Genomic DNA, 17,718 nt, shown 5'->3' on the forward strand with positions numbered 1-17,718 from the left:
TTTAGATAAACACAATCGTGGCAGTGTTATTGAAGCCGGATTTGGGAGTTCTTCTTACTCTAACTCCTATTTGCCGTCAAGCGCGGAGTCGCAGTATACATATATATACTTTCACAAGAATGTTCTATTACTCGAGTTTAAAATCTGTTGTGCCCCATACTTAATTGACCAATGTAGTGTTTAGTGTTTCACACTTTTTTTTTGTTTGTATGAGCTTAGTGTATCAAAATAATTTCGGAGTAAAACCTTAATCCATATATATATATATATATATATATATATATATATATAAAATCATAAATAAACATTACTGATCTTATGTATTTTGTTGATGAGTATATTGGCTTCCCAAGTGTTACATTTTTGTTAAATGATTTCATGTCACCATTTTAACTGATTTTTATATTCATTAATTTTCCTTCTGGCATTTTTTATTTTATTTACTTATTTAATATTTGCATATGATAACAGCTTGGCCAAGGTTGGTTTGGTTTACTCTAATGTCATATTAGTGTTTACTTTAATATCTTTAGGTTTAAGAATGAACTAGCCAAGAAGCAGCAATCTGTAAAAGCCAAGGGCTTAACATTCCCAAAGACCATGCTCAGCCAAATTTTATCCTCAAAACACCAATGGCAGTTAAATATTCAACAATCTTCACTTTTTTGGAGACACAGTAGTTACTGATGATAACCTTTGACATGTTGAAACATAAATATAATAGAATGACATTACCTAAAATGTATACACCACCAGTACTCAATAATATCATTAAAAATAATAATACTAAATATGATGAAATATCATCTGTTGGAACAAATAATTAAATATATTAATATATAATATAAAGATACATAATATTAACTATAACTATTCAGTGTTAAAAAATATGTAAATACTTGCTTAAGAGAACATACTATCAATTTAACATTAAAATAGAGATTCATTAAAATATAATAAATTGGGTATCACTGGAGATAAATGATAATTTGAACGGATAAAGATTGGAGAAGACATCATAATAATACACCATAGTATTGATACACATAGTTCCTACTTTTCGTGGATTTTAATATTAAATAGATAAAGGGTATAGCTAATTACAATTTAGATGTGTATTCAATGCTTAAATAGATATGTTTTGAATTTTAAGAGGAAGTTCCTAGGTTTAAGTGCATAATTTAGATATCTGCTGCTGTAGCCCTGCCCTTTACCTAAAGGCTGTCAGTATAAGGTCCCCCAAAGTGATAAATGACTGCCAATAGACATACATATATACACTTTCACAAGAATGTTCTATTACTCGAGTTTAAAATCTGTTGTGTCCCATACTTAATTGACCAATGTAGTGTTTAGTGTTTCACACTTTTTTTTTGTTTGTATGAGTTTAGTGTATCAAAATAATTTCGGAGTAAAACCTTAATCCACTCATGAACTATCAAGAGGGAATTTTCAGGTCATGCTTCAGCATTTAGAACACTGCAGATTCAGTTTCTTTTTCTGGGGGAAAAAAAACAACCAAAGCTAATTGAAAGAAAAATAGCTTTACTATTCCACCACACCATCAGAATAATTTTATTTTAAGCCAGAAAAGTGGTTATTTTTTACTATAATCAGTGTTTCCAACCGCTTTGAATTCTTTGAAAATCGGTAATTATGCTTGAAAAAACATCTACACATTAAAGAGGAAGATTTAATTTTTATCAAATAATTACATTTATCAATTGGTATTTGACTAGTGTATAGAATAATGAGAAGAGGGTTGACATATTTGTTTCCTAACATCTCTAATTCCAAGAAAGCTTGACTAAACTACTTTCTACTAAGTTCATCCATCAGTTTTTCTCTCTCCTTTACTAGTTTGAACTATTGAACGTTATGAAATGATTAAATAACGTATAATTAGTGATGGATTAGCTCCAACTGTTCTTGCTTGGCCATCATACTAGGTTCCTTTAGCATTCTAGCTCCGAATGAGATGGGATTATTCTTATTCACAAATATGAATATGATTATAGCTACTAAAATTATATTCTATAAATACGAATACGAATTTTCACACATTCAAATAGGAATGTATAGACGAACGTATTCAGAGTATTAACAGCTCTAGATGCGAATATACTTGTATTAATAGGTTTGAATATGAATATAATCTAAGATGTGAATACGGTTGCATTCATATCCGCAACTACAAAGTAATTTATTTGAATTTATATCTGAGTCCGGTTGCAATTGTATTTGTATAATCTTTGTAGGTATTGTTTAACAAATAGATAGGGGTTTATTATGACTAACGCTTTCAGATATTTTCTGAGGGAGAGGAAAAATGTATTTTGTCACTGGCATTTTTCTATTAATTTTAGGTATAAATATTGTATTAGAGCTCAAATTCGTGAATTGTTACTTTTTTATGTCTTAATAATGCCTCAAACTTTCCATTTAGCATTAATCTGGGTGACCAATTTGACTTCGAGCTTGTACAGTCTGTAGCGTGACTAATTTTAATTTATGGCTCTCTGTTTTGAAATGTCTCTTAAAACAAATATTTGAAATTGTTGATAAACAAGTGCGGTGCGGGAGGAGTACACATACAAGTACGTGTCTCCAAGTAATAGCCTCTGTAGTCTGGCATTATCTGTTCGTGAGTGGGAGGGAAGTAATGGGAGACAAAATTTATAATTGGTTGCTCCAATTATCTCTCTTCTCATCTGACCAAATTTTGCCTTTCAGTTTCATTTAGGTTTCATTCAATGCTGAATGAATTGGTGAAAATATGTCCGTAATTGTGTTGTACCTCATATATCTTGCTCCCCTCACCTTATTTGAGCACTACATTATAAGTATTTAGCATATGCTTTTTGTTTTGTTTTTTTTCAAATATATGTTTTTAAATAAAATTGTTTCTTAATTATGTTTTTAATATTTTGATTCATAAACCTGAGCCGATTCAAAGCTATGTAAAAAACATTAATAGGAAATAATAAAATTTATAGTCTTCCAAAACAATTTCGTTATTGAAAAAAAAAAAAAAAAAAAAGAAGGTACTAATAGTAGTTAACACAATTAAGTGTAACTATTAAAAAAAAATTAAACTAAGGAACAAGTCTTTGCATTTAGAAGATATATTATGATTAGAAATCTACAAGAAAAATTAAGAATTAGTAACAAAAATGAAGACAAAAACTTAAAACAATATATGACTAGAAAGATTTCATATGGTAAGGAACAAGTGCAAGGGGCTGAATAACATGCTCTCCTAAGGAGAAGTGGGGGTTGGTCACATCACCTTAGTTTCAGTTTACATTGACATATACAGAGATTTCATGCATTAATGTAATGCATGTAAAACCATTCATTTAATCATAAATGTGAATTAATTATAAGTTGTAGTGGATGCTATTTCCAATAATTTGGTTCATCAAGAATGAAAATCCATTAAGCCGTTCATGAGAAATTCGTGTTTACGATTTTTCTATTCAGACTAACATTTCAATGTGAATAGTAAAACATTTTTACTGTTATAGAAAGTAGAGAGAACTAACTGAGTAAAATTTTTAATTACTATTTTCTCCGAACAGTTAGTAAAAAGAAATTTCTTTTAAGGAAAACATCAAAATATAACGTTTGATACAAGTAAATAAATGATATTCTTTGGTATTATGGTGGAAGTTTATTAAAAAACAAAACAAAAAAGCATAGAACATTAATTTTTAAAATTTATTGTAGATAAAAGACAGGTTTAAAATATGTACTAGGCTCAATATTTGAATAATTATTTTTATGGGAAAGCCTTTTATAAATTACTACTTTATTAACAAAACATAGCTTTATAACTTCGTATAAAAATGACCGAAGGAAAAAAAATCCACGATATTTAAATAGAACCGTCCTGAATATGGTTATATAAAATGATAACAAAACTTCTAAAAAATGAATATGTTATCATTTTTTTTTTCAATAGAGTTGCCACAGGAAAAACTTATCAACCAGTTTCAAAGTATAACTACTTTAAAATTTGAGCTAAAAATCAGGGGGCAGCCTTCCTTCGGAGCCCAATAAAATTCACCTTTTTAGCTTCACTAGCCCTTGCAGCTTGTCCCTTTGTCCCTTCTGTTATACTCTTTCTCTGAAGTGTTGGTATGGAACATTGTGTTGACTTAATCCGGTATTAGGCTATTTTCTCAGTTAAAGACAAAATTTCGAACTTATTCAGTAATGTAACCAACGTAAGAAAATTTTCCTTACTAATACTGATAAACTCAACAAAATTTAAAGGATCCGTATGAAATAATACCAATAGGTTTTAGGTGTTTATTAGAATAAATAAATTTTAACCATTTATTTATTGCACGTCATTATTAAAATAAGAAGCCTAATTTTTAGAATATTGGAAATAAGTAAAGTTTAGATAAACACAATCGTGGCAGTGTTATTGAAGCCGGATTTGGGAGTTCTTCTTACTCTAACTCCTATTTGCCGTCAAGCGCGGAGTCCATCTAGCCCAGCGGTCCCTGTCCTTGGCTAGTCTTCTCATCTCCGGGATGATGCATCTTCTCGCTACCCCTAGTTTTCCAATGTACTCAGAGTACATGCACCTTGGTATGCCACGAGGTCGTCTTCCTTCCGGTATCGTCCGTTCTACAGACGTATCCATACCACTTTAGTTGCCACTCTTGCATTGTGTCTCGCACTGATTTCACATCCAGATCCTCCCGAATCCTTTCATTTCTGACACAGTCTCTCCTGGTCTTACCAACTATTCTTCGGAGGAATCTCATTCCTCCTTAGGTAGGAATATCCTTCCTCCTTAGGTAGGAATATCCTTCCTACGTGATTATCAAGGGCTGTCATGTTTTCTGTTTAATATAGGAGGACTGAAAGGAACACGGATTTAAAGAGCCATATCTCTGCTTACTTCTTGCTTGCCTATAAGAGTTTTGGAAATCTGATGGTACACTCTATTGGCCTTCTTAACTTGATTTAGAACCTCCTGGTCTATTTTACTATCTTTACTTATTATAGTCTCTAGATAGTATAAGTATTCGTAAGTTCTAAGGGTTCATCATTACACAAAATCCTAGGGTCTGCGTTTTCTCTTCCGATACACATAATCCTTTTTGTCAAGGTTTATTTGCAAACCTCTTATCTTCAGTTCCATCCATCCAAGGATGTTTGAAGAGCCTCTTAAAAGTCAGCTATCAGTACAAAATCATCTGCATGTATCATCGGTTTAGCCAGTACTGGAGCTAACTCTCTAACTGGAACCTAAGTTCCAAAAACCTACTAGTGCTCTTGGGCATCTCCTTTTACAAACCTTCCATATCTCATCCATAAGGAGGACAAACAGTAGTGGGCTTAGGCTGTCTCTGTACACTCCTGAGGATAGGAATATATAGTATAGTTACCACATTCGCTTTGATTGCATTAATTGTGAATTGGGATTATGATGTTGTTTTCCTATTCTCGTGGCAGCAACTTAAGGTCCCAAATCTTCTGGAACAGTATTTTAAGGCATTTAATCGTTTCATTGCCGCCATATTTTATAAATTCCGGATCTATGCCATCGTCCTGGAGCTTTTCTTTGCTGGATTTTGTTGACTGCCAACTCCACCTCGTCTGATTGGAAATAAATCCAGTTTAAAAATACACAATCAGGGCAGAGATATTGAAGCCGGATTTGGGAGTTAACACTTCCAAAATCTGGTAATAAGTACATGTGGTAACAGGTTTACGTAAAATTTCAATCTACAGGATGAAAAAAAATTTTTAGACCAATTTGGACGCTAATGGTAAGGTGGGGACTTTAGCACTACACAGGAATATCGCTGAGTGATAACTAATTGAAAAAATTATGCTTGATGTGAATCACGTCTGGCCAGGTAATGTCTGTATCCTTTAAGCCGTTTTAACGAGTGATATCTATTTCACTTGTTAAAGGTTAAGATAAAATTACGGATAATCGAGGTTTCACTGTATCATTCAAAGTGAGTCATTTACAGTAGGGAGAAAAACTGTTTGCACCCAAAGTTTTTTTTTTTATTAAATTACCAATTTAGCTTACAAAAAAATGTGATATACCTTAAAAAATAAAAATTATTTTTGAAACTGAAAAAATACATGTATAATTCAAATGGAAAACATCTTGCTTAGTAAAATGAAAATTAAATCTTATAAAAAGTCTAGGAAAAAAGTTTTTGCACATCACCCGTTTTCTTCATTTTTTAAAATTTAATATTTTGTATGTAATCTGATAGTATCAATAACCGCTTGTAAATGACTGGGCATTGTGTGAAATGGTTTTTTAATTAAATATGTATTGATTTGTTCTCATTTTTGTACTAAAAGATCCTTGAAGTGGTGCGTTCCAATTATGTGGTGTATTCCAACATTTTGGTCAAACACGTGCCATAAATTTTCAATTATATTTTAGTCTGGCGTCTGTGGAGGAGTGAGAGGTTGTTGATGGACAATTAATATTATTAGATGTATGCTTCGGATCATTGTCCTGCTGGATTCCTAGTTCAGTTGTACTTGCTAAGAGGTTGTGGGGCAGAATCCTCACACAACCTTCTGCATTTAAAATCCCCTTAATAGATAAAAGATTTATAACTCCATTATAGTCTACGTTCCCCAAACCATTACATTCCCTTTCACATTAAGCGTAACGTTTTGCTTCTTCAGTTCCTCATTTCTCCTACGCCAATTTGTCTTTCGTCCATCAGATCCAAACTTACTTTCATCTCAGGACAGCTCATTTTTCCTAAAACTAATAGGTTTGTTAATGTATTCTCTAGCAAAAGAAAATCTTTTTTGGGGATTGGTCTCACTAATATAAGGTTTTTTTTTCTGGGGACCCTGCCATACAGACCTTCAGAATTCAGAACATCCCTTACCGTTCTAGTTCTTACACACACCCCAGATGTTCATTCGACCATATTAGCTAGGATACCTGCACTTACAGCTGGATTTTTAAGCGCTTAAATTTTGATTTTTCTCTCCATTCTTTCATTTAGTTTCCTAGGACGACCTTTGCGCCGGTCATTTGCAGTTGAACCTTGTTCTTCATGTATCTTAAAGGAGAAAAATGAATACTCAAGAAATCTGATATTTCGCGATGCGATTTTTGTTGGTTACGTAATATAATCACTTTATCGTGAGTGGTGGCACTCAGTTCACTAGTTTTTTGGTATTATTAGGCAGTTCAAAAAATATAGATCTTACAGGATTGAAATATTTTATAATACTGATAGGAAAGAACAGGATTATATACTAAGAATTAAAAAAACAAATCTTTGTTTTAATGTACAAACAAAGTGTGCCAATACTTTTTTCCTGGCGTTTATATTATTTTTTTATATTGATCAAAGTTTTCAATTGAATTTATACCATTTTTTAACAAGTTGTAATTGTACTTATATTAAGTAAACTCAAATGAATATTTCAATTCATTATATTATATAAAGAAGAAACGGAATGTGCAATACTTTTTTCCCCATTGTAGTGTCCCATGGCAAATACTGGTATATGATACCTACAAGTGGAACTTAACTGCTGTTAGCAGGACATCTACTGGTCATGCTTATGACCACCAATATTCTAATTCTACTTCTGGAAAAAATAAGCTATTGTTTGATTTCGGATTTCATCGATTATCAAGATTATGGAGGTTTCAATATCGATTTTTCTTCAATGTTTAGGTGTTCAATATATGGTCCTTTAATATGTTTTCAGATGTGTATTGCTAGCTTTCATATCGATTAATTCTATCTTTTTGAGTTTCATGATATGAAAAGAACTTTGGTTTTGGATAAAGAATGAAACCAACTGACAGAAAGTTAGCATTGTGTTCTAATCACCTGATATAGGATTACTGCTTGGAAATATTGACTGCAATAGGTAGGATAGAGCCACTTCAATGCGGCATAACAAGGTTATATGCGTTAGTCATTCAAGTTCAACTTTTAGTTTAAACAAAAGTCCACTGTATATGAGAGAGCCATAGTCTAATTAAGAGAAAACAAGGATGGAAACTAAGAGTTGATGGGATATGATTGGAAGGAGATAGTTTGAGAGACAATTTGGGATGTGTGGTTGATCCCAAGAAGGGGCCTGGTCAAAAGTGACTCCAATATTTTTGACTGATGTGTGGAATGACATAGGAATATTGTTAAGGATAAGGATTGGAGGTCTTGTGGCAGTTTTAAGAAGAGAAGGGATCTGACTATGATGGCTTTGGTCTTCTTAGCATGTAGTGTAAGCTTATTATAGGTTGCCCAGGCACTTATTCTGTTGACATTTTATAATTTCAAGAGTTGGAGGAAAGTTTCATCTTTCAACATTTGGTGTAAGATTACTGTAAAGTTGAACACTATGATGCTGAGTGTTTTCATTTAAGGAATGACATTATCAACTCATTTTGTGTAAAAAACGTTAATACATTTTATTAATTTTTTGTTTGCGGCTTTAGCGCACTTTCTCACCCTCCACTGTCTTATTACCTGTGACACAGTGAGAGGGGTGCACTCTATCTCATCTGTGCGGAATATAGTGGGTTCAGGGATCCTCAGGTCGATAGTGTAAATGCGACTGGTGATTATTTTTTCATGTTTATAGCTTGATTATATTTATTTTCTTTATCCTCCTGTTTGTACATTTTTAGAGAGAGATATATGATATATATTACGAGACATATATATGTATATACTTAAATATAGTTTGATTATGTTTATTTTCTTTATTTGTATTCTTATAATTAGGGAAAAAAAATTCTTTATGTACTCAAGAGTGGAATGATATCCATGCAAAAATACATCATATTTCTAGATTCTTGTGAATTAAGTGGACTGGAATTGTAAAAGTTTCTTATCCTATGATTACCTAACTCTGCTAAATTTTATATGTATGACAAATATAAAAAATACACAGTATGGTTTTTGTACTATATCTCATTTTTTTCAATATCTACCTGTTTAAGTGCCTCTACCCTTGATGGTAACCTTGTAAAATACCATTTATCCTACTACCGACATTGGAATAGCTAAGTTTCTTGGAGTTTTTGACCATCACTAAATCTTGGCCATCCTGCTAGCTGTTCATTTAGAATATAATTCTGTTTAATATTGTGTTTTTTTTTATATATATAGGAACTTATTAATCCTTCAATATCTATAAGGCCCCAGGTAAATATATTTTATTTCCTTTTTGTTTCTTACTATGTTGGGTCTAAATTACACAACCATATGAATTTACTTAGAAAACTCTTTTTTTTTTGGATTTGACAGGAGTCAAATCACTTGAACTACACTATTACAGTTTATAAAAATATATTTATTTAGTAACTATGTATATTCAATTCAAATAATACATAAACTTTATGTTTGTTCTTGCCTTTTTCACTTCTTAATTAGAGTAAAACAAAATTGTTAATCTTTAAGTCACTGAAACCTCAGAATGCCTTCAATAAAGGAGACAGTAACAAGTAAGGTTTGGGCAAACAACCAATTCTTGTTTATTTTATGATTAAACAATAGTTCAAAGGAAGCTGTTTAGGTACACTAAAGTTGCTAAAGACATCTACTTATTCTTTTATAAATTTTCAAAGTTGTGTCACCTGTGGGTGACAATTCGCGCTGTAGGGTTAAACCCCTGTTTTGTCAGAATAGAAAAAAAATACATTATTTTTTTGTTAGTATTATTATTATTTAATGAATCATGTGTATTTTCCTTGCTAGGTCCATTACTAATGATCTTAAAATAAACTAAAATTAATACCTCTCTTTTATTTATTGGAAAATTGATATTGCTAAAGAGGTAAACATTTAAATATGAATGTAATATAAAAATATTCCATTTTTAAACTAAAAAAGAATTTTTAAAATATTGAAGTAAGAAGATTTACATAATTTTTTATTATAAAAATAATATTTTAGATAATAACTTTTAAGTTTAATGATGTTTTGTATTTATTCATTTGCAGTAAAGGCTGGAGGAATGCGTATCACCCAACATAAAACACCAAAGTCTCATGATGTTAGGCTGGATGATCCAGATTTGAATAATGCTGCTTTAAAGGTTTCTACTAGGTAATTAACTATGCCAGCTGTTTTTTTTCAGAAGGGGTGAAGATTTTTTGTTCATTTCGTGTACTATATTTTTTAATTTTATTTCAGAGCACTTATTTAATATAGTTTTAATTCTTTTCACTTAAAAATTGTTAAGGTTAAGTGAAGATTATGGTTAGGTTACCGTACAGTTTTATTGAATTAAAAATGTTAGATTGTTTGGAAACTTGAGTATGTGGCAAATTACCCCAAGGGCCAATTATTATTTATGTAAATTTTCTTAGATAAATCTGATATTTAACTCCTAAAACAAAATATCTGATGCACCTTAGGATCCATAATTGTAAAGTAAATCAAGTTGAAAAATAGTTTCTAAAATCAGTTTTAAAGAATTTATTATTTAAGTTTTCTTTCTCTTTCAGTAAACAATTATAATAAAGTTTAAATACTATGCTTATTGTGTCTGTAGAAGATCATAACTAAGCTGTGTATCCATTGTAAATTAGTAAAATTGACCAAGGTATGCATTAACAGTCTAAAATTTGGAGTACTGAGACAAGAAATATTTGAAGCTAAAACTTTTCAAGACTAGGAGATGGTTCCTCTCCCATAATATTTAACTTATCTTTGGAAGAATAACATTAGAAAATTACATCTCTCTCGTCCAAATCAAACATTTATATTCCTCGGGTATTCAAATTATTAAACAGTTAGTACAGGAGCACATGCATAAAATCCAGCCTTTAAAAAACATAAATTTGTAAATAATTTAAAAATATATTTCAACTACACTTAACATAGAAACATATTTTTGTATGTCATAAAACTCTTATTCATTTGCAAATTAGTTGAATAAAGTTGTGAAATAAATCCTTTTTTTTTTTTTTTTTTTATTATCTCCTTTAACTTCTACATAGTGGATCCTTATGAAAAAAGTATGGTATAACAAATTAAGGAGTATTAAATTATGTGCAACCTTATTCTTCTTCTTTTTTCTCTTTTTCCTTATATGTCTTTCAGCGTGGTCCTCCTTGACCACACATCTTAATTTCATTTGAGATGTTTGGTTAAATGAATAGGTCTACTTAATAATTCAAGTGTAATATCATAAGCCATTGCAAACATCTTTTCAAGTTTTATTGAAAACTGAAACTACTATATATATGAGCTCACACATAAGATGGAAACACATTTCTGACAGTCCTAAAATTGTTACTAAACAGCTAATTATTTTGATAAAGTTATAAACTATAAAATTTTAGGTGTTATTTTTGTTTTTTTGGCTAGAAATCCTAAATATTGGATCCTATTAAAAAAGTTACTGTAAAACAAATCAAAGAATATTAAATACCAAAACTTCATAATACAGTCAAGTGGCATGGTCTTGAACCCTCTGGTCTTATCGCATATGAACTTTATAATAAAATATCAGCTATTTGGGTTCAAGGAACAAATGAGAACAGGTGGTTTCTGAAAATACTTCTTGACTGAAGTATCAGGTTATGGTATTCATTTGATGCAGGAATTTAATATTCTGTAATTTTTTTTTTCACTAGGCTCCTCGGTTTATGATTTATCGGCGAAAAACAAAAATAAAGCCTTCAAACTCGTTACTTTATCAAACTAGTTAGATACTTAGTAAACATTTTATGACTGGAAAAAATGCTTTCCTTGTTAAATGTGTGCTCATATGTGGTATTCTATCTCAGTTTTTTGCAAAATTTGATGAAGATTGTTTTTTGGTTTACGTTTTGTGCATACCATTTGATGGAATCATTTTGTTTTGGTACTAATTTGTTGTAGAATTTAATGCTTTTTAATTTGTTAAACCATAGCTTTTTCTCCAGGATGCACTTGTTTGGAGTTATAGGCAAAAAGAAAAAAAGAACTACTTTGTTTCTTCATTACAATAATTAGCTAATTAGTAAGAACTTTAGGACTGCTAGAAATATTTTTTTGTGTTAAGTGTGATATAAACTATTTTTTTAAATTGTTTGCTGATGTATATTTTATAGGCTAGGTTTTATACTCAGGGTTTCTGTTTGAAGTCCTTGGAATTAAACCAGAGGGTTTAAAGAAAAAATTGCCAAGATGCTAATAAGAAAAGGAAAACAATGTTGTTTACAATCAATATAATTAAAAGTAAATTATATTTTTCCAATTACACTGATCAACAACAAAAACTTTTATAATGACTGTTCATAATTTCCTTAGTGTTGGAAATAGTCTTGCATCACAATATCTTACAAAATCATTTACAATATTTCATATATTAGTGAATGAATGTGAAATTCCATTTAAAACAATACTTTCTACCTCTGTATATGTGATAACTCTGAAAGAACATTTCCATTAGGCCTGCCTCTTAAACATCAATTCCAGAACATCTTTGTAGATAGACAATTTGTAGTCTGCCAGCATTGATGCATTCCAACAGCTGACATCTCTGCTCCATTGAATAAATATCTTGCTGGATCTCTCTCCATGGTCACTCTTGTAGTTCTACTATTTGGAATTACTGAAGATGAGTTGCGACAAACATGTAGTGACTACAGTTTATCCTGATCGCCAACCTTTACAGCAAAACTGATGGTAGTAAGGAGTACTGAACAGTGGAATCAGGATCCGTTTCTGGGCAAATAATGTCATATTACCACAAATGTAACAACAATTGTTCTCTGGAATGATGTATTTCTGCATCATTAGGTCATAGAAAAAACAACTTTATGGAGAAAAGATTGGTACCGCACTGCTTGCCTATAGTCTCAATGGAAGTCATCTCTATGAAGTATGAATCTGTAGTTGTTAGCATTAATTTCAGAATAATAAAATTTACCACAATGCAGCCAATCTTTTAACACTGAATTTTCCTCAACATGAAATTATGATTAAAGTAGTTACTAAATAACCATATCTTTCACATAACAACTAATTAAATTGTGCAGCAGATACAAATAAATTAATATCGGCTGTTTTTGAGCCTGAAAAATTTTCTTCGTTGTTCTGTCCTATTAATATCACCTGTGCATAATTGATAAAACATTTTTAAGATATGCCCGAAACACTCCATAACTGTATTAAAAACATTAAATCAACACTCCCAATCAAAAATAATCATAATAATTATTTATTTCATTGAGTAATTAATATATATTAGTGGTGGAAATTCGTTCAAGCGACTCTATATCCCCAAGGTCTACTGAATGAGTGAGAACCATAACCTAGAAAAGTCATCTGAGCATATTGTATCATTTATTTAGAGGACAAATGTATTGTAATAATTCATAGGTCATTCAATGCTACATCGACCATTGTTGTGGAACTTGAAGTCTCAGAGAGCAATGTTTTTTTTTTTTTTCTTGTATTGCTAAGTAAAAATCATTTAAATTAAATTTTGATTTAAAAAAAAAAAAATTCAGATTTATTCCAGTAAGTTTTTGAGTTATAAATTTTATTAATATCTAACGTTTTTTGAAACATTCAAAAGCTTATAGCTCCAAAACCATTTGCACTACAGACCTGAAAATAGCGCCTATCTTTTTAGAATTTCAAGAGCTTTAATTTGACTCTAGCCAGATTACTAACTAATTTTACTACCAAACCAATCTTAAAATGTTTGAAAACACTGAAAAGATGTTTCCTTTTTTTTTCCCTTTATTAATATCTCAGTACTAAGTGATGATATAACGGGGTTTTCACTTATATTTTTTTAATCTTCTTAGAAGAATAAAGATTGTCACTATCCTCAATTTTTTAAATCATGCATCCAACTCTGTTTCTCATTATTCTCTGTGTCCCAAGGGTCTGAGATACCTCTGTTCATCCGACCAAATTTTGCTCTGCAGTTTGTTTTTTAAGTTTGTTGTCAATATTAAGTAAAGTAATAAAAATGTGTCCATTATTTAATTGTTCCTCATCCATCCAGCTCTCTTCAACTCAGCCTGAAAAGTATTTTACTTACTTTTTTTTTGATGATTGTTACTTGCTTTACTAAATAACCTAAAAAAATGTTAATGAGCTTTTGTTAAGAATTTCTCATTTATTTGGTTCCCATAAATTTGGTTTTCCAGTCTTTTTGTTCTCCAGATTTACTAGATTGCCATACTTTTATAAAAGAAAAATGTTGAAATTTTGTAACGAGAAATAATATAAAAAGTACTTTTCTGAAAACTGTTGAAATTGGAGGTAACCAAATTATTTTGAAAATTAGTATGTAGTAAAAATAGAAAGTTTTGCCATAGTGAATAATATAGAAATATTTGTTCTGAAACGAGCAAGGATTAATTTCATCTCTAAATGGGTGGTAAGTAAAAATTGTGTGATGCATGCACTACACTAGATTTTTTCAACTGAACTGCATATGTCATATTTTAAACAATAAAATTAACTTTGCTTAATGTTATTATACTCACTGCAGTTTTACTGGTATCACAGTAAAAAATTATCAAATTGATTCTTTTGCCTCTACATGTTATTTTATGTATCTCATACAACCAACATTTTGGCCTCCAGGCTATTATCAAGGTTAATCTATCCTCATATAATCTTAATTAAATATCAGTTTAAACATTAACACGTACATGGGCCTATTGTATCTCCACTATAGGCCATATTGTAATAGTACTAGAGATCTAAAGTATAAAAATGTTAACTTTAAACTCTATTTCCTACAATACTACTTTATTGAGATGTTACAGTATTCCATAATAGGTACAATATGGTCTACTTTATTGAAATGATACAGTATTCCATAACAGGTGCAATATGGTCTTTCAGGAAAGAGTTTGATCATACATGACTCCACTGTCTTTGATATTACATTGAAATTTTATTTAGTAAAAAGTTAGAAAACAAAATTTCCACTAATTATTGCATAAAAGTTCCTCACAGATCCTTTTCTGTCAATATACTCCTTAAACTTTACTTTTACTAAACTTAATCGTCAAGATTATAATATATTTTCACTAACTTGAAAAAAAAACAACACATTTTTTTCAAAAAGTGAGTATTTTTTACTGACATAAATAGTGTTATAGGGATGTATAATTTTTGGAGAACACTATATAATTTAAATTACTGATTTCAATAGAATTGAGGGATTTCTTGTCTTTGTCTAATGTAAAGAAATTCTATCACTATTACTTGATTTATTTAATGATTGTGTGTTGCGATCTGTCCACAGTCCAGAAAAGGCAATGACTGTATCTGGAGCTCCTATAAGAGGTAATTCAGACTTCCCAGCTGAAGCTGTGCAGTCATACCATAACAAACCGATGCCATCTCATGAGCAGATTGCCTCTCCTAGGCCTCACATCATCCAACAGCCTAGAAAGTAGAGATATGGTCTTGATATCTGTACTGTTCTTTACATCAGAATATGAAAATATATATACTTGAATATACAATATGTTTAAATATATATATTTATATTTATAAGTTTTATATATCTGTCCGTGCCAACACGAAAAAATTACGTGTTTTTCTATACTTTTAATTTTTTGTAAATATTTTATTTAATTTTCCCCTTTTGCAAAATGTTCTTGTCTTCTGCGCTTAAAAACGTTTAGTTCTGTATAATGCCATAATACAGTCGATTTTCTACATAATCCTCTTCCTTTATAAACTATTGCTGATTGCACATTTCATAGAAGGACAGATGCCACTGATGCCAGAATTCGAATGTGGTATTGATGAATTTCACATGTTCCAGATAACTGCTTTGAGTCTGCAAGATTTTTTTTCAATAATTATTGTATGCAAGTGAGTTCAGTTTTGATCTTCCACGTACCTACTTTCATTTTAACTTTGAGAGCTCATTAATTGTGAATTACTCCTGTATTATATCTCAAGTTAAGTGAAGGATTGTGGAGTTGTGATATAAAAAGAACATTATTGGGGCCTATTCGCTTAACACTCAAGCCAAACTTCCTAAGATAATTTACAGTTCAATTATAGTTTTTTTCCAAGACAAGTTGAAATTTAATATAAGTTTTGTTAGAACCCTATTCAAAACTCTCATCAAACTGGTGGGTCCAGTATGGTTTTAGCATTCCAAATCCTGTACCTCCCATATGCACCCACCAGTTTGATGATAGTTTTGAATAGTGTTGGAACAAACCTTGTATTTTCACTTTATGTTATTTAATTATTTATCGTAATTTTATGGAATTCCTTTATACGGTCCTCTGGAATATCTTTCCCAAATTCAAATACACCTCAAATTGTAAAATATATCTCTTCCTTTACCTTTCCTTTAATTGATATTATATCATGAATGAACTAATCATAATGTCATTATGGGCCTGTTCTTAATAAATTAGAATAATATCAATGGTTTGAATTAGTTCATTTTTAGTTTGGTTTTTATTGTATAAGTAAATTCCATTTAATAGCTTTAGAGCCTTTACTGTAAAAAAGAAAAAGTTATGCAAACAAAATTTCTACACTAACTTTCCTGTATAGAAAAATGATCAGAAACTACTCTTAAGGACACATAAAATTTGTGGCCTCTTTTAATTTTAGTATATAATATTTTATGTTGTTAACTTTTTTTTTTTTTGTTAATACTAGTAAATGGTTAATATAATCCTTGGATACTTGTCATATTATATCATGTCAACTCAGGATGTTCATTCCAATTTTTTTATTTTTGTTCATTGAAGCTATAGAGAACCTTCCCACAAAGTTCTGGTGGAAACAATGTTTCGGGAAATATTGTTTGTTGAAAATGGGAAATATTATGACAAAGTTTGCTTGTTATTCCAGCTATTAGTCCACTTACAGCTTTGGGATAGGAAGGAACTGGCAGTATATCAACAGATTTTTCGTTGTTATATGTGATAAAAATTATTCATCATGAGGGTTGCCTTTATTGGATTTAACATTATTCAATTAAAGATGTGAATGATATATGCAAAAGAAGTAGTTTAGGGACATTTATAGGGGTGAGTTATCTCTTATTTATTCAATGTTTGGTTGAGTCAGGAATTGTGCATATGCATGGTTTTATTTTTATTATTCCTCACGTATTATTAAAGATTTAGGAGAAAACTGGAGTTCTCTTTGATCATCAGTCAAAAAATATCAATGTTCTAAGTCTTAATGTCAGGCTTATTGGTAAGAACACTGTATTTGACCTCTTAGATGGACATCACTTCTTTTATTTATATTTCATCTATGATGCTTCACCCTTGTCCAGAATTCTGGTCGTGTGTTGATTTGTGTTCATTTCTACAAGATGTCGTGTAAATCTTCACGTATTGAAACACTCAATAAACATTTCTTCTGTTTTCCAAAGGATGGAAGGAGGAATGATTGGATGAAGGTAATATGAAGAGCTCCTGTAGACCTTTCTCCAAAAACACCTCAATATGTTTGTGAGTATCATTTTGATGTAAGTACATTTTTCCTAACTAATTTTGATTTTAAATCATGTTATATTTAGGAGAACAGAGTTCCTAAATACCTTTGTATAACCTAGTATATGGTACTAATGTATACATGTGGCTAAAAGATTACATTAGTGAATGACACTAGCTATAATATTACTACTATTCTTTCTCTTTCTTATACAATGGCTCAACGTGAAATTGAAAAACCTTAACCAAAATCATTTAGTTTATTAATTTTTTATTTGAGATTAGGTAACTTAAAT

General features: G+C 30.5%; 1 protein-coding gene across 1 annotated transcript in view; it reads left to right on the forward strand.

The window, feature by feature from the left end:
* LOC106682019 (death-associated protein 1) overlaps positions 1-15,500 on the forward strand; it is a 17,878-nt gene extending 2,378 nt beyond the window's left edge. The window contains exons 2-3 of the mRNA XM_014422645.3: positions 9,980-10,085; positions 15,247-15,500. Of these exons, the coding sequence (XP_014278131.1) occupies positions 9,980-10,085; positions 15,247-15,400 (260 nt within the window). The 3' untranslated portion in view covers positions 15,401-15,500. The remainder of the gene's footprint in view (positions 1-9,979; positions 10,086-15,246) is intronic.
* The last annotated feature ends 2,218 nt before the right edge of the window (positions 15,501-17,718 follow it).

Source organism: Halyomorpha halys, unplaced genomic scaffold, assembly GCF_000696795.3.
Source record: "Halyomorpha halys isolate HHAL.00 unplaced genomic scaffold, Hhal_1.1 Scaffold384.1, whole genome shotgun sequence".
NCBI lineage: Eukaryota > Metazoa > Arthropoda > Insecta > Hemiptera > Pentatomidae > Halyomorpha > Halyomorpha halys.